This window comes from Trachypithecus francoisi, unplaced genomic scaffold (assembly GCF_009764315.1).
Source record: "Trachypithecus francoisi isolate TF-2019V2 unplaced genomic scaffold, Tfra_2.0 Lachesis_group10, whole genome shotgun sequence".
Lineage (NCBI taxonomy): Eukaryota > Metazoa > Chordata > Mammalia > Primates > Cercopithecidae > Trachypithecus > Trachypithecus francoisi.
Genome location: NW_022681455.1, coordinates 76,895,356 through 76,910,601, shown reverse-complemented (window position 1 = coordinate 76,910,601; position 15,246 = coordinate 76,895,356). Strand labels below are relative to the sequence as shown.

At 48.3% G+C, this 15,246-nt stretch overlaps 1 protein-coding gene across 3 annotated transcripts in view; it reads left to right on the top strand.

Moving 5' to 3' along the window:
* Positions 1-14,193, top strand: part of VWA3A (von Willebrand factor A domain containing 3A) — an 81,123-nt gene extending 66,930 nt beyond the window's left edge. For 2 of the 3 annotated variants that reach the window (XM_033217780.1, XM_033217779.1), the window contains 7 exons: positions 929-1,073; positions 1,841-1,992; positions 3,622-3,745; positions 6,388-6,485; positions 6,667-6,732; positions 13,040-13,293; positions 13,450-14,193. In XM_033217780.1, coding sequence (XP_033073671.1) covers positions 929-1,073; positions 1,841-1,992; positions 3,622-3,745; positions 6,388-6,485; positions 6,667-6,732; positions 13,040-13,293; positions 13,450-13,565 — 955 coding nt within the window. In that variant the 3' untranslated portion in view covers positions 13,566-14,193. The remainder of the gene's footprint in view (positions 1-928; positions 1,074-1,840; positions 1,993-3,621; positions 3,746-6,387; positions 6,486-6,666; positions 6,733-13,039; positions 13,294-13,449) is intronic. The other variant, XM_033217778.1, reaches the window with a different exon arrangement.
* Positions 14,194-15,246: the final 1,053 nt, after the last annotated feature.

Genomic DNA, 15,246 nt, shown 5'->3' with positions numbered 1-15,246 from the left:
TTTCAGGCCTAGGGACAATTGCAGGCACAGCAGAGGAACCACTATGTGGCCTTAAAGTATGGCTTTCAGCTGAACTTGATTTTTTTTAATTATTTATTTAATTTTTTAAATTTTTGTGAACTTGATTTTTGAGTGGAGGAAGTTGTTTATTTTCCCTATCCGGAAGGGTTGACCCTAAGGGGACCCCAGGGGACTCTCATCTTAGACTAGGCCTCTTTCTTGCCTTAATCAGAGTACACATTTCTTGAGTACTTCCTGTGCACCAGATGCTTTACACGCATCATTTCATCAACTCTCACAATGAGCCCGTGAGGCGTTGCTGTTATCAGCCCCCATTTTTCAGAAAGAGAAGCCAAGACTTCAAGAGGTTAAGACACTTGCTGAAGATTGGGTAACCAGTCACTGGCTGAGCTAGGATTGTTTGGATTTGTTGTTTGTTTGTTTGACACAGGGTCTCACTCTGTTGCCTAGGCTGGAGTGCAGTGGTGTGATCATAGCTCACTGCAGCCTCAGCGTCCTGGGCTCAAGTGATCTCACACCTCAGCCTCCCAAGTAGCTTGGACTATAGGCACACACCACCATGCCTGGCTAATTTTTTTTTTAATTTTTTTGTAGAGATGGGGGGTCTCACTATGTTGCCCAGGCTGGTCTTGAACTCCTGGCCTCAAGCAATCCTCCCAGCTTGGCCTTCCAAAGTACTGGGATTACAGGCACAAGTCACTGTGTCTGGCTTGAGCTGGGATTTAAATCTATCTCTGTCTGCATCCAAATCGTCAGTATGTACCCTCTCATTCTCAAGAGGCCCCACAGCCCTCTCCCTGAGAGGCCACGGGGCTCATTGTAGGGGTCTTCAGTCTAGACAGGCCTATTCTAACCAATCTCTTTCTCCCCTTCTCTGCCCCTCACCTCCTCTTTTCCTCCTTCCCAGTTTTAACCTGCTCAGCTTTGCAGAGAGCCTTCAGTTGTGGCAGGACACGCTGGTGGAGACCACAGATGCAGCGTGTCATGAGGCTATGCAATGGGTGACCCACCTGCAAGCTCAGGGCAGCACCTCCATCTTGCAAGCATTGCTGGCAAGTCCCACCATGGAGCCCGACCTTGATGCAAAACAAATACCATCATCCCCTGTGCTGACACTGCACGATGCTTTAGGATTTACAAAGGGCACTTTAGAATTGACAAAGCACTACATTTCATCTTCCCAACACGCCAGTGAGAAAAGAATTCTCAATGTTCTCACGTTATAGACGAAGACACAGGCTGAGTGCGGTGGCTTACACCTGTAATCCCAGCACTTTGGGAGGGCAAGGCAGGTGGATCACCTGAGGTCAGGAGTTCAAGACCATCCTGACCAACATGGTGAAACCCCATCTCTACTAAATACAGAAGATTAGCTGGGCATGGTGGCACATGCCTGTAATCCCAACTACTTGGGAGGCTGAAGCAGGAGAATTGCTTGAACCCAGGAGGCAGAGGTTGCAGTGAGCCGAGATTGCACCATTGCACTCCAGCCTGGGCAACAAGAACGAAACTCCATCTCAAAAAAATAAAAATTAAAGAAAAATAGATGAAGACACAGAGGCTCAGAGAGGTTAAGTGACTTGCTTGGGATTAACCAGCTAGGCAGCGAGCCATGCTCTTCCTCCTAAACCTCAGCACCTTCCTTGGTCTGTCTGAGGCTGAAAGAGAATCTCTCAGTCTTTTTGAACAGGTCAGAGGCATCCAATCAGATGCATTTTGGCAGAGGCAGGCGGCAGCAGGCACCACCTTTAGGCATTTGGTTCTTGTCTTCCGGGTGAGCCTCTCCCCTGAGCCTGACAGCCGTCCTGTGTTCTTTCAGAAAGCCTTCAGTTTCCATGATCTGGAAGGACTGTACCTCCTGACCGACGGAAAGCCAGACACAAGCTGCAGCCTTGTCCTAAATGAAGTCCAAAGACTCAGGGAGAAAAGAGATGTGAAACTGCACACCATTTCCTTGAACTGCTCAGACAGGTGCGCGATATGGAGCCACACATCTCAGCAGGGAGATCCAAGCTCCCCACCTAATCTACCTGCTCGCTTAGACACCAATCTCTCCTGGGTCCTAATCCTGCAAATCAGAAATTAGGAGAAGTGGCCGGGCGTGCTGGCTCACGCCTGTAATCCCAGCACTTTGGGAGGTTGAGGCAGGTGGATCGCTTGAGGTCAGGAGTTCAAGACCAACCTGGCCAACATGGTGAAACCCTGTCTCTACTAAAAATATAAAAATTAGACAGGCGTGGTGGCATGCGCCTGTAATCCCAGCTACTCAGGAGACTGAGACATGAGAATCGCTTGATCCAAGGAGGCAGAGGTTGCAGTCAGCCGAGGTTGCTCCATGGCACTCTAGCCTGGGCAACAGAGTGAGACTGTCAAAAAAAAAAAAAAAAAAGAAAGAAATTAGAAGAAGCATTGTTTTTCTAGAGCACCCAAGCAGGTGTCACACCACAGGGTGAAAACCCCTCTCTTTACTCAGACATTTCCCTCTGACTTCCTCCAGCCTGGAAACACATTTGCACGAGATTCACACAGTCATGTCACAGTCTCCCTCATACTCTCCCCTGGGATCACATTTGTGAGTATTTAGGGGACATTTAGGGGAAAAGCTAGAAAGAAAAATATTAATGTAGCCTCATCATGGTTATTTTTATAAACGATCACTATAGAACATGTGTTATGACTGGGCACCATGGCTCATGCCTATAATCCCTGTGCTTTGGGAGACTGAGGTGGGAGGATCACTTGAGGCCAGGAGTTCGAGACCAGCCTGGATATCATAGCAAGATTCTCTCTCTACAAAGCAAAACAAAAATGTGAAAAAGAACACGTCAGATAAGACTCAGCTCCTTTAAAAATCAAAACTTTACTATTAGCAAAACAGACTACATAGGGACATATTTTATCTCTGGGTCTAAACCATAAGCCCCATAAGTGTAATATGTGTCCTTTGCAGGCCTAACACATAGTAGGCACTGGATAAGTGTCCCATAAAGAAATGGGGGCTAGGCTGGGCACGATGGCTCACACCTGTAATCCCAGCACTTTGGGAGGCCAAGGCAGGCAGATCACCTAAGGTCAGGAGTTCGAAACCAGCCTGGCCAACATAGCGAAACCCCGTCTCTACTAAAAACATACAAAAATTAGCCTGGTGTGGTGGCCGGTGCCTGTAGTCCCAGCTACTCAGGAGGCTGAGGCAGGGGAATCGCTTGAACCCAGGAGGCAGAGGTTGCAGTGAGCCAAGATCATGCAAGATCACTCCAGCCTGGGTAACAGACTAAGACTCTGTCTCAAAAAAGAAAAGAAGAAATGGGGGCTGGAGTGTGTGGGCTGTGTGGTTTGAGGGGGTCCAGGCTAAATGGCGACACTCACAAGGGGAACACGGGGACTCCTCTTCCCTCAAGCAGCAGCAGTTGCTATAGCCATCCATAAATTGGTGGGGAAAGTGTCCTTTGATGTTCTAATGGTGGTCTCCATGGCACAAGCCACTGCCCATTGCCAGGCTGATTTCTCTTAAGCCCCACAGACTTAAGTTCCCCTGGGGAAGTCACACGAACTAGGCTGGTCAGTCAGCCTCCCCACCAGCCCTCTGTCCCTTCCTTCCAGAGCGGCGGTTGAGTTCCTGAGAAAGCTGGCTTCCTTCACTGGCGGACGCTATCACTGCCCTGTGGGTGAGGACACACTCTCCAAAATGTGTGGCCTGCTGACCAAAGGCTTCATCAATGAAAACGTGAGTTGCAGAGCCACTGAACATGAGGTCTGTTGAAACAGCTCAATAAAATATCAACAGGCATGGGGTTTTCCTTCTTGAACTCCTGGGCTCAAGTGAACCTCCCACCTTGGCCTCCCAAAGTGTTAGAATTACAGGCATGAGCCACCATGCCTGTCCTCGGTTTTCCTTCTGACTAAAAAGATCTCTGCTTTTCGTTGAGACAAAATATTAACTTAAAAGGATTGGGTTTCCCTGCCACTGTCCTTTTAGGCTGACTCTCCTCAAGACTGGGAAAGAAGCAGGATTTGAGGGTGTTGTTATATTTCCTGATGATCAGACCAGTTTGTCTGTGTTGGAAATTTATGTGGCTTTATGTAGATTACCTCTTTTAATATTATACCCATTTAACAGATGAACAGCAGGCCCAGCGAGGTTTAAGAATACACCTAAAGTTGGGCACGGTGGCGCACACCTGTAATCCCAGCACGTTGGGAGGCCGAGATGGGTGGATCACTTGAGGTCAGGAGTTTGAGACCAGCCTGGCCAACATGGTGACATGACATCTCTACTGAAAATACAAAAATTAGCCGGGCATGGTGGTGTGCATCTGTAATCCCAGTTACTCAAGAGGCTGAGGCAGAATTGTTTGAACCTGGGAGACAGAGTTTGCAGTGAGCCAAGACTGCGCCACTGCACTCCAGCCTGAGTGACAGAGCAAGACTCCGTCTCAAAACAAACAACAAAAAAAAAAACTAAAGTCAGAGGAAGTGGTATAGCTAGAGCCCCAAGACACCCACGATCTTAACCTTTGTGCTTTAATTCCTACATATTTGTGTCTTCTGGGGTTCAATTCATTGAAACACAGACATTCAAGTTATCTGTTAAGCAATAGATCTAGCAAAGTCATAGGTTATCTATGAAGTAATAAATCTAGTAAAGTCATAGATTTCAGTGATCTACTTCTGACTTAATAGGAAAATTCTGCACATATTTATACCTTTAAGGAATGCAGTGTTGCCAGTGATAACATTCCCAGGGCAACAAATTATCAAGTAAGACAACCAATCAGAATTCCAGATTTCTTTTCAGAGGTTAAGGGTTACTTTCACAGGACATGGCATAATTTTTTTTTTCTTTTTCTTTTTTTTTTTTTTTTTGAGACAGGGTCTCATTCCGTTGCCCAGGCTAAAGTGCAGTGGTGCAATCACAGCTCAGTACAGCCTCCACCTCCTGAACTTGGGCAATCTTTCCACCTCAGCCTCCGGAGTAGATGGGATCACAGGTGCGCCACCACGCCCAGCTAATTTCTTGAATTTTTTGTAGAAACAGGATCTCACCATGTTGCCCAGGCTGATCTCAAACTCCTAGGATTAAGTAATCTTCCCACCTAAGCTTCCCAAAGTGTTGGCATTACAGGCGTGAACCATCAGGCTCGGCTGGCATAATCTTTGAAGTCTGGGTAGCCTTACATGACTCCTTTGTTCAACTAGCTCTTCTAGGGACAAGTATCATAAATAATACAGAGAACAGAACAAATTGGTAAAAGTAATGAATATTCACCCAAGTGTCCTTACTACATAGGAAAACAAGTGATGATATGTTTAAGGCTCTCAGCTTAATACCTTATCAAATCAGATTCTCTGAATTGTTTTTTCATGCAGACTGGGATTGCTGTGCTACTTAGGCAGAAGGGATGGTTTCCTCTCTTTCTTAGGGCTTATGAACTGTGAGACATGTAGTTTTTTTCTTTTTTTCTTTTTCTTTTTTTTTTTTTTTGAGACGAAGTCTTACTGTGTCATCAGGCTGGAGTGCAGTGGCACGATCTCAGCTCACTTCAGCCTCTGCCTCCTGGGTTCAAGTGATTCTCATGTCTCAGCCTCCTGAGTAGCTAGGATTACAGGTGCCTGCCACCACACCCAGCTAATTTTTATATTTTTACTGGAGATGAGGTTTCATCATATTGGCCAGGCTGGTCTCAAACTCCTGACCTCAAGTGATCTGCCCACCTCAGCCACCCAAAGTGCTAGGATTGGTAAGATGTATTTTTAAGGCTAGGTGGTGAAATTTTATTAACATTTTTTTAAAAAGCATGCCTCAGCCAGGTGTGGTAGCAGATGCCTGTGGTCCTAGCTACTTGGGAGGCTGAAGTGGGAGGATAGCTTGAGCCCAGGAGTTTGAGGCTACAGTGAGCCATGATCACTCCACTGCCCTCCAGCCAGGACAACAGAGCAAGGCTCTGTCTAAAATCAACCAGATAAAAAGCATACCCGTGAATCTATTTTACTAGAAGAAATGCAAAAAATGACTGAACAGATTTTACTGAATAGCGGTGAGATAAGGAACCTATGCCATTTCTGTTCCACTGGCCCAGAGTGGGGCCACCTTCACTCAATTTCTGACACTATCTTGCTTTGCCACCGTCCCCTCCCTACACTGACTCTCACACATCGTATTTCAAAGTATCCCCTTTGCAGAATGACTGTCCTGATAGGTAGTGAGCTTCCTGTTCCTGGAGATATACAAGCGGAGGCTCACAAGATTTCCTGCACTGGGTGGAAGCCAGAACGTGATTAGCTCTAAAATGCTTTTTTTGAGATTTTGGATTTTCAGCTCCCATCTGTCTAATGGATCAAACTTCACACTCACTTCCCCTTTTCAAGGATCCCACGCTGCCACCATTTGAAGGAGATGATTTAAGGAGGCTGGCCCAGGAGATCACCAAGGCCAGAAGCTTCCTCTGGCAGGCCCAGTCCTTCAGGTATGCCCTTCACGCAGCCTTTCCCGCCTGCCATTTGGCTACTGCCCATGGAGACCCCGGACCCCATCCAGAAGGGCCGCACCCATCATGGTACCCTTGCTCCAAGGGTTCCTGCCCTGCTTCTCCCAGCCAGCCCACTGGGCACCAGGGAGACCATCTTTCTTCATCTCGTGCCCACCAGATCCCAACTCCAGAAGAAAAATGATGCAGAACCAAAGGTCACTCTTTCCCAGAGAAGTGTTCTCAGGTAAGGGGAGGGGCTAGACCCCACACTGCCTGAGTGTGCACTAAGCACCAAGTGGCATGCTCTATTTTGTGGTCAATAAAACAGAAATGTCATCCTGCAAAGGACCACTCACTGACCAAATCTCGGCCCCGAGGGCAGGATGGGGTGGAATGCTGTGACCCGCAGGGAACACGATTCCTGGTACCAGGACTCCCTGGAAGCTGAGGAAGGAAAGGCTCTGTCTTTTGTGTGAGGGTCCATTCCTGGGTCTAATCTAACTCTCAAGCCCTGTCCCGCAGCACACCCTACTCTCCAGCCACTAGACTGTCCCTCTCTGGGAAGCCCTAAACCAACCCCCTGCCTGAACGGGGCTTCTTGCCTCCTCTGCCCGGAGACTCCTGCTCACCCATCAAGGCACAGCTCAAATGACATCAGCTCCCTGGGACCCACCTAGAGCCAGGGGCCTCCAGTCTTTCTCTGGCAGCATCCTGACCACGCAGAACTCTCGCACTCAGCACTCCATGTCACGCCACCTTGCTCGCTGATCTAGCTCTTCTCCTTGACTGTGAGCTCCCTTGGGATGAGACTACTGTCCCAGGGTCTGCAGGTCCCCAGAAGCTGCCACATGGGAGACGCATGATGAACAGTGAGCAGGCGGCTGAGCTGTGGGAGCCTAGCTCTGGAAAGCAGTAGATGGGGTGGTCTCCAGCCTGGTCCATAACAGGCTAATGCAGAGTCACAGTCAGCCCATCCTGGAGGAAGAAGAAACAAGTGAGCCTCACCACCACCCTCCATCCCTGCCCAACCAAACTGAAGTGAAGGCTGCTCATCCGGGGTCATTTTCCAAAATTAAAAACAATTACTTTTATTCCACTAATAGGATCAACATGACTTTAACTGTTTGAAATGATCATTGGCGTGTGTGTGTGCTTGTAAGTTTTTAGTGACAACCTTTATTAAAAGACTCATACCATACTATATAAAGGATTTCAATAAGAAAAAGAAAAAATTCCAATTTTTTTTTTTTAAACGGAGTCTCGCTCTGTTGCCCAGGTTGGAGTGCAGTAGCACAATCTCAGCTCACTGCAACCTCCGCCTCCCAGGTTCAAGCGATTCTCCTGCCTCAGCCTCCTGAGCAGCTGGAACTACAGGGGCCTGCCACCACGTCCGGCTAATTTTTGTATTTTTAGTAGAGACGGGGTTTCACTATGTTGGCCAGGCTGGTCTTGAACTCCTGATCTCAGGGGATCTGCCCGCCTTGGTCTCCCAAAGTGCTGGGATTATAGGCGTGAGCCACCATGCCTAGCCCATCCCAAATTTTTTTTTTTTTTTTTTTTTTTTTTAGATAGAGTCTCATTCTTTTTGCCCAGGCTGGAGTGCAGTGGCACAATCTCAGCTCACTGCAACCTCCGCCTCCCAGGTTCAAGCGATTCTCCTGCCTCAGCCTCCCGAATAGAGTAGCTGGAATTATAAGCACCTGCCACCACACCCAGCTATTTTTATTTTTATTTTTAGTGGAGACGGGGTTTCACCATGTTGGCCAGGCTAGTCTCAAATTCCTGACCTCAGGTGATCCGCCCACCTTGGCCTCCCAAAGTGCTGGGATTACAGGCATGAGTCACCACGCCCGGCCCATGCAATTTTTAAAATGGACAATAGGTACATGAAAAGGTGCTCAACAGCCTTACCTGCCAGGGAAATGTAAATGAAAACCACAGTAAGATGCCACTACATCTCACTAGAATGACTAAAATCAAAAAGACTGGGGCTGGGCACAGCGGCTCATGCCTCTAATCTCAACACTTTGTGAGGCTGAGATGGGAGAATTGCTTGATGCCAGGAGTTCAACACCAGCCTGGGCAACATAGCAAGACCCCATGTCTTCAAAAATTTAAAACAAATTAGCAAGGCATGGTGGCCTGATGCATGCAGTTTTAGCTACTCAGGAGGCTGAGGCGTGAGGATCAGTTAAGCCCAGGAGTTTGAGACTGCAGTGAGCTGTGATTGTGCCACTGTTCTCCAGCCTGGGCAACAGAGTAAGACCCTGTCTCTTAAAAACAAAAACAAACAAACAAAAAACAAAATGGCCAGGCCTGGTGGCTCACACCTGTAATCCCAGCACTTTGGGAGGCCGAGGTGGGTAGATCACATGAAGTCAGGAGTTTGAGACCAGCATGGCCAACATAGTGAAACCCCGTCTCTACTAAAAACACAAAAATTAGCTGGGCATGGTGGTGCACACCTGTAATTTCAGCTACTCAGGAGGTTGAGACACGAGAATCACTTGAATCCGGGAAGTACAGGTTGCAATGAGCTGAGCCTGGGCCATTGCACTCCAGCCTGGGCAACAGAATGAGACCCTGTCTCTAAAACCAAACCAAAACAAAACAAAGAACTACAATATCAAGATGTGGAACAGTTGGAACACTCATATTCCAATAGGGTAGGGGTTGGGGTAGGGATGTGTAATTTGACTCAATAACTTTGGAAGACTATTTGGCAATTTCTACTAAAGTAAAACATATGCCTACTCTATGATCTAGTAATTCCACTCCAAGGGTAATGAGCGCATATGTTAGACAAAAGACATGTAAGGATTTTTCCAGCAGCCTTATTCATTAGAGCTCAAAATTGGAAACTACCCAATGTCCATCACTGGCAGAATGTGCAAATAAAATCTGATACATTTTACAGTGAAATACTGTGCATCGATTTAAAAGGAATGAACGGTTGACATGGTGGCTCACACCTGAAATCCCAGCACTTTGGGAGACCAAGGCAGGTAGAAGACTTGAGCCCAGGAGTTTGAGACTAGCCTAGGTAACATGGTGAAAACCCATCCTACAAAAAATACAAAAATTAGCCAGGCTTGGAAGCGCATGCCTGTAGTGCCAGCTACTCAGGAGGCTGAGGTGCAAGGATCACCTGAGCCCAGGAGAGGTTGAGGCTGCAGTGAGCCCTGATCATGCCACTACACTCCAGCCTGGGCAACAGAGTGAAACCCTGCCTGCACCCCCAAAAAAGAATGATCTATACAGCTATATTCAACAAGATGCATCAGTCTCATAATATTGGGCAAAAGAAACCAGACACAAAAGAGTACATACTGTATAATGTCATTTATATGAAGTTCAAGAACCAGCCAAATTCCTTATTGGCGATTGAAGTCAAAATAGTAGTTACCCTGTGGGATGGGGAACACAAAGGGGACATCTGGCATGATGAAAGTATTATATATCTTGATCAAGGTAGGAGTTACATTGAAGTATACATAAGTAAAAATTCATCAAGTTGTTTAAAAACACTCAGTTGTGGCCAGGTGTGGTGGTTCATGCCTGTAATCCCAGCACTTAGGGAGACCAAGGCAGGCAGATGGCTCAAGGCCAGGAGTTCGAGACCAGCCTGGCCAACATGGAGAAACCCTGTCTCTACCAAAAATACAAAAATTAGCCAGGTGTGGTGGTGGACACCTGTAATCCCAGCTACTCGGAGGCTGAGTTAGGAGAATCGCTTGAACCCGGGAGGTGGAGGTGGCAGTGAGCTGAGATCGTGCCACTGCACTCCAGCCTGGCGACAGAGACTCTGTCTCAAAAAAACAAAAAAAGAAACTCACTTGCTAAGGCTTGATGAGACCCTCCTTTGGCCAGGCTCTGTGCTGGGTCCAGGAAGGCAGTGGTGACCACAGCCCCTGCCGTGTTTAATCTCAGTCTGGTCCATCTTGCACAGCTGCCATTTTGGGTCGCCTCTGTAAATACAGAGAAAAGGGCCTGTGGTGGTTGTATTCATTTGCTAGAGCTGTCATAACAAAGTACCACAAATTGAGTGGATGAAACAATGGAAATTTATTGTCTTACTGTTCTGGAAGCTGGAAGTTCAAGATTAAGGTGCCCTCAGGGCCATGCTCCCTCTGAAGACACTGGGAAGGATCCATTCCAGACTTCTCCATTCTGGTAGTTCCTTGGCTTTGGGCAGCATAACTCAGGTCCTCACATGAAATTCTCCCTATGTGCGTATCTCTGTCCAAATTTCCCCTCTTTATAAGAACACCAGTCATACTGGAGTAGGGGCCCACCTTACTCCACTATGACCTTAACTCATTACATCTGCAATGACTCTATTTGCAGAGTTAGGGTTAAGTATGTGGGATTGGGACTTCCACATATGAATTTTGTGAAGAACACAATTCAACCCATCACAGATATGTTATGCTTCTCTTTGCAAGACAATGTCAGCAGCTGGTACCGGAGAATGTGAGTTCTCTGACCCTGTTGGTGGGAGAAGAGGCTGGCCTTTATGAATGGAAGGTTGGACTCAGACACATGGCTTATGAAGTGGGGAAGGACAGGACCTAGGTTCAAATCCCAACTTCTCATTACATGAGAAGAACAGCTACCACTGTTTGCGCACTGATTGAGCCAGCACCATGCTCAACATTTTGCATAAAGCATGTTAGTCATAAACCTCACAGCATCGCAACGATTAAGTGCACATCATTTGCAGTTTACAGATGAGGAAACTGAGCCTCATAGGTGCTCAAAGACACACAGCAAGAAAGTGGCAAAGCCAAGATTTAAATCCAGGACAGACCCCATGGCTTTTCCCCACCACATTTGGAGCCCCTTTTCTGAACCTGTTTCCCTGTCTCTAAGATTGAGCTAAACCAGAGTTATGAGGATTAAGCAAGATCTCTTACCATCTGGCTCATACAACATGCAGACTAAGATTTTGTTTTTCTCTTCCCCACACCTATGCCCACAAAGGGTGTTGTATGGGTGGAGGCTTTTTCAGTTGTCCTTTTCAGAGCAAAGTGACCAGCCCTTGCTGCTCTCAGCCCCTGTGGCTCCATTACAGCAGTTGTGAGCTCTTGGGCATATGCCTGACCCTCCAATACCACCACGTGAACATGAGTTTTCTTTTACTGAGACAGGATCTCACTCCATTGCCTGAGCTTTCCAGCAGTGAGATTGCAGTGGCGCAATCACAGCCCATCATAGCTTCCACCTCCCAGGCTCAGGTGATTCTCCTGCCTCAGCCTCCCAAGTAGCTGGGACTACAAGCACATAACACTATGCCTGGCTAATTTTTTTGTATTTTTTCATACAGATGGGCTCTCACTATGTTGCCCACGCTGGTCTCAAACTCCTAGGCTCAAGTGATCTGCCCACCCCAGCCTCCCAAAGTGCTGGGATTACAGGCATGAGCCACACCCAGCTGAACATGAGTTTTCAAAGGGTGATATTATCCAACACTGAAGAAGCATCCATCAAAAGTAGAATGATGTGATTGATGCATAAATCAACAGAGATGAGTGGAAGATTGCAAGACAGGAAGAGTAGATAGATGGGTAGAAGGAAGGAAAGAAAGACATATGGGATGAATTAGATGGGTGGAAGGTTGGATGGAAGTTTGGATGGATAGGTGGAAGGATAGATGACGGAAGGTTGGATGGACAGGTGGAAGAATGGATGGATGAAAGGTCATATGGACAGGTGGAAATACAGATAGATGGAAAGCTGGACGGACAGGTAGAAGTACAGACGGATGGAAGGTTGGATGGATAAGTGGAAGGATGGACAGATAGAAGTTTGGATGGACAAGTGGAAGGATGGATGATGGAAGGTTGGATGGATAGGTGGAAGGATGTATGGATAGGTGGAAGGATGGATGGATGGAAGGTTGGATGGATAGGTGGGAGGATGGATGGATAGGTAGAAGGATGGATGGATGAAAGGTTGGATGGATAAGTGGAAGGATGGATGGATAGGTGGAAGGATGGATGGATGGAAGGTTGGATGGATGGGTGGAAGGATGGATGATAGAAGAACTTTTTTTCTTTTTGTTTAAATATTTGCAAATCATTTATCTGATGAGGGATTTATATACAGAATATACAAAGAACTCTTAAAAATCAACAAATAGCTGAAAATGAGCAAAGGATTTGAACAGACACTTCTCCAAAGAAAACACATTAATGTGCCAATGAGCACATGAAAACATGTTCAGCAGCATTAGCTATCAGGAAATATAAATGAAACCACAATGAGACACCACTTCACACCCAACAGAATAGTTAAAATTTTAAACATAGATAATAAGTGTTGGTAAGGATGTGAAAATATTGGAACCCTATACACTGCTGGTAGGGTTGTAAAATAGTGCAGCTACTTTAGAAAACAGTTTGGCGGTTCTTCTCTAAACACAGAGTAATCATATGACCCAGCAATTCTGCTCCCAGATATAGATGAAACCCTTTTTCTTGGGGTTCTAGGACGACTTGGCCGGCAGGACAGAGCCCGGCACGCAGGGCCTTTGTGTCTTTTCCCACCAGAAGCGTGGACCATTTCGCCCATCCCGGCCCTACTGGCTTCAGTTTCTCCTCTATGAGAGCCTGTGGGTCTCCACCTGAGAGAATACAGGTGCTCCCCGCCGGGTGCAGAGGAGCGGGGGGAGGGGGGGGGCGGTCCGGATGCCACGCTCCGCCCCGTTCTGCCCCCTCTGGAGGAGGAGGTGGCCCGGTGGCCCTGGCGGCGCGGAGTCTGGCGCAGCGCGGGGAGCACGCAGCGCCGCGGGAGCCCGGGCCAGGTGAGCGAAGCCCGGACGCGGGCCAGGGAAGGACGCAGGTGCGGGCGGGACAGGGAGGGTGAGGGGGCCAAGAGGGGAGGGGACCCCCACCCACGAGCTGCCCGCGAGCCCAGCGCGCCCAGGGTCAGTCCCTGACGCTCCCCACCCTTTTGCCAGTTCCTTCCACCAAACCCGCTTTTGGGGTCCCCATCGACCTGGATTCCGGCAGAGACATTGTGACTCCATCAAAGTTTCCTCATGTTCTCTGGGCCTCAGTTTCCACCTCTGGGTAATGGGAACCATAGCCTGTACTTCACTGAACTTCCAAAAGAATGAGTGCAGCCATGTCCGGGGTGGGTCTGGCGCGCGACCATAGCACGGCCAGATCCCCAACATGCCCCAGAGATTTTGTTCACCCAGCAGCATTCGCTGGCCGCCTGCTTTGTGCCAGGCACTGTTCTAGGTGCTGGGACACTCCAGGGAATGAAATCCTCCTGGAGCTTTGCAGTCTAGCCTTGCAAGGCATTCTGGCGTCTGTTTTCTCATGACCACCCTGTGAGGAGCCAGAGCAGCCAGAAATATTTGGGTCCATTCGCAGTTGTGCCTACTGAGGTACAGTGAGGTTTTAAGGCCGTTACCCAAGGGCACACCCCAACAAGTGAGTACCCAAGGCTGAGTCCAGCTTTTGCCACAAAAGGCATCTCCTTAGGGTAGAAAGTCAACTCTGGTCCCATAGACCCTTCCCCAGAACAGAGTCCTTTGGGCCTGAGTATAAGAGGAGGGCTTGCTACCTGGCTGCAGCCTCTCCTCTCCCTCTGGGGGATTTAGGCCCCTCCTCCATGATGATTTGCGGTCTCTCTCATTAAACCCATGAGTGGGCTGGGCACGGTGGCTCACTCCTGTAATCCCAGCACTTTGGGAGGCCAAGGCAGGCGGATCACTTGAGGCCAGGAGTTCAAGACCAGCCTGGCCAACATGGTGAAACCTCCATCTCCACTAAAAATACAAAAATTAGTCAGGCGTGGTGGCACGTGCCTGTAGTCCCAGCTACTGGGGAAGCTGAGGGAGGAGAATTGCTTGAGCCAGGGAGACGGAGGTTGCAGTGAGCCAAGATCACGCCACTGCACTCCAGCCTGGGCAACAGAGTGAGACTCCTTCTCTAAATAAATAAATAAATAAAGCCATGAGTGTTCGTGCTCATACAGGGCAGGACTGTATTCCTCACCCAGACATTTGGTGAGCAGGGCAGTAACAGAGGAAATTAAAAATACAGCCCCTCTAGCTGCCAGAGTCCCTGCCCTCTGACCACCACCAGCAAAAAACGTGGGGCTCATCAGTCCAGTCACTCAACAAATACCCATTCTTTCATGCAGCTAGTATATGCCATGCAGGGCAGAGACGCGCCTATCTGCATATGTAGGGCCTGACGCATAGAGGTCCCTAGCACATGGTTGCTGTTGTTGTGGTTATGATCACCTGGCCCTGGTCATCCAGCCTCGTCCTCAGGTGGAGCGGGAGGTCAGGAGGGGGTGGGGGGATGGGCGATGGTGACAGTGACTGACAGCCTGGCTTGCCCTGAGTCTAAACTGAGGGCTGGGCACAGTGACTCATGCCTGTAATCTCAACACTTTGGGAGGCCAAGGCAGGAGAATTGCTTGAGTTCAGGAGTTCACTACTAGCCTGAGCAACAGAGTGAGACTCTGTCTCAAAAATCTAAAAAAGATCTTGGGAGCCAGGTACGGTGGCTCACACCTGTAATTCCAGAACTTTGGGAGGCTGAGGTGGGAGGATCACTTGAGGTCAGGAGTTCAAGACCAGCCTGGCCAACATGGTAAACAACTCCATCTCTACTGAAAATGCAAAAACTTACCAGGCATGGTAGCATGCACCTGTATTCCCAGCTGCTTCGGGGGCTAAGATGGGAGGATCACTTGAGCAGGGAAGGTTGAGGCTGCAGTGAGCTATGATTGCACC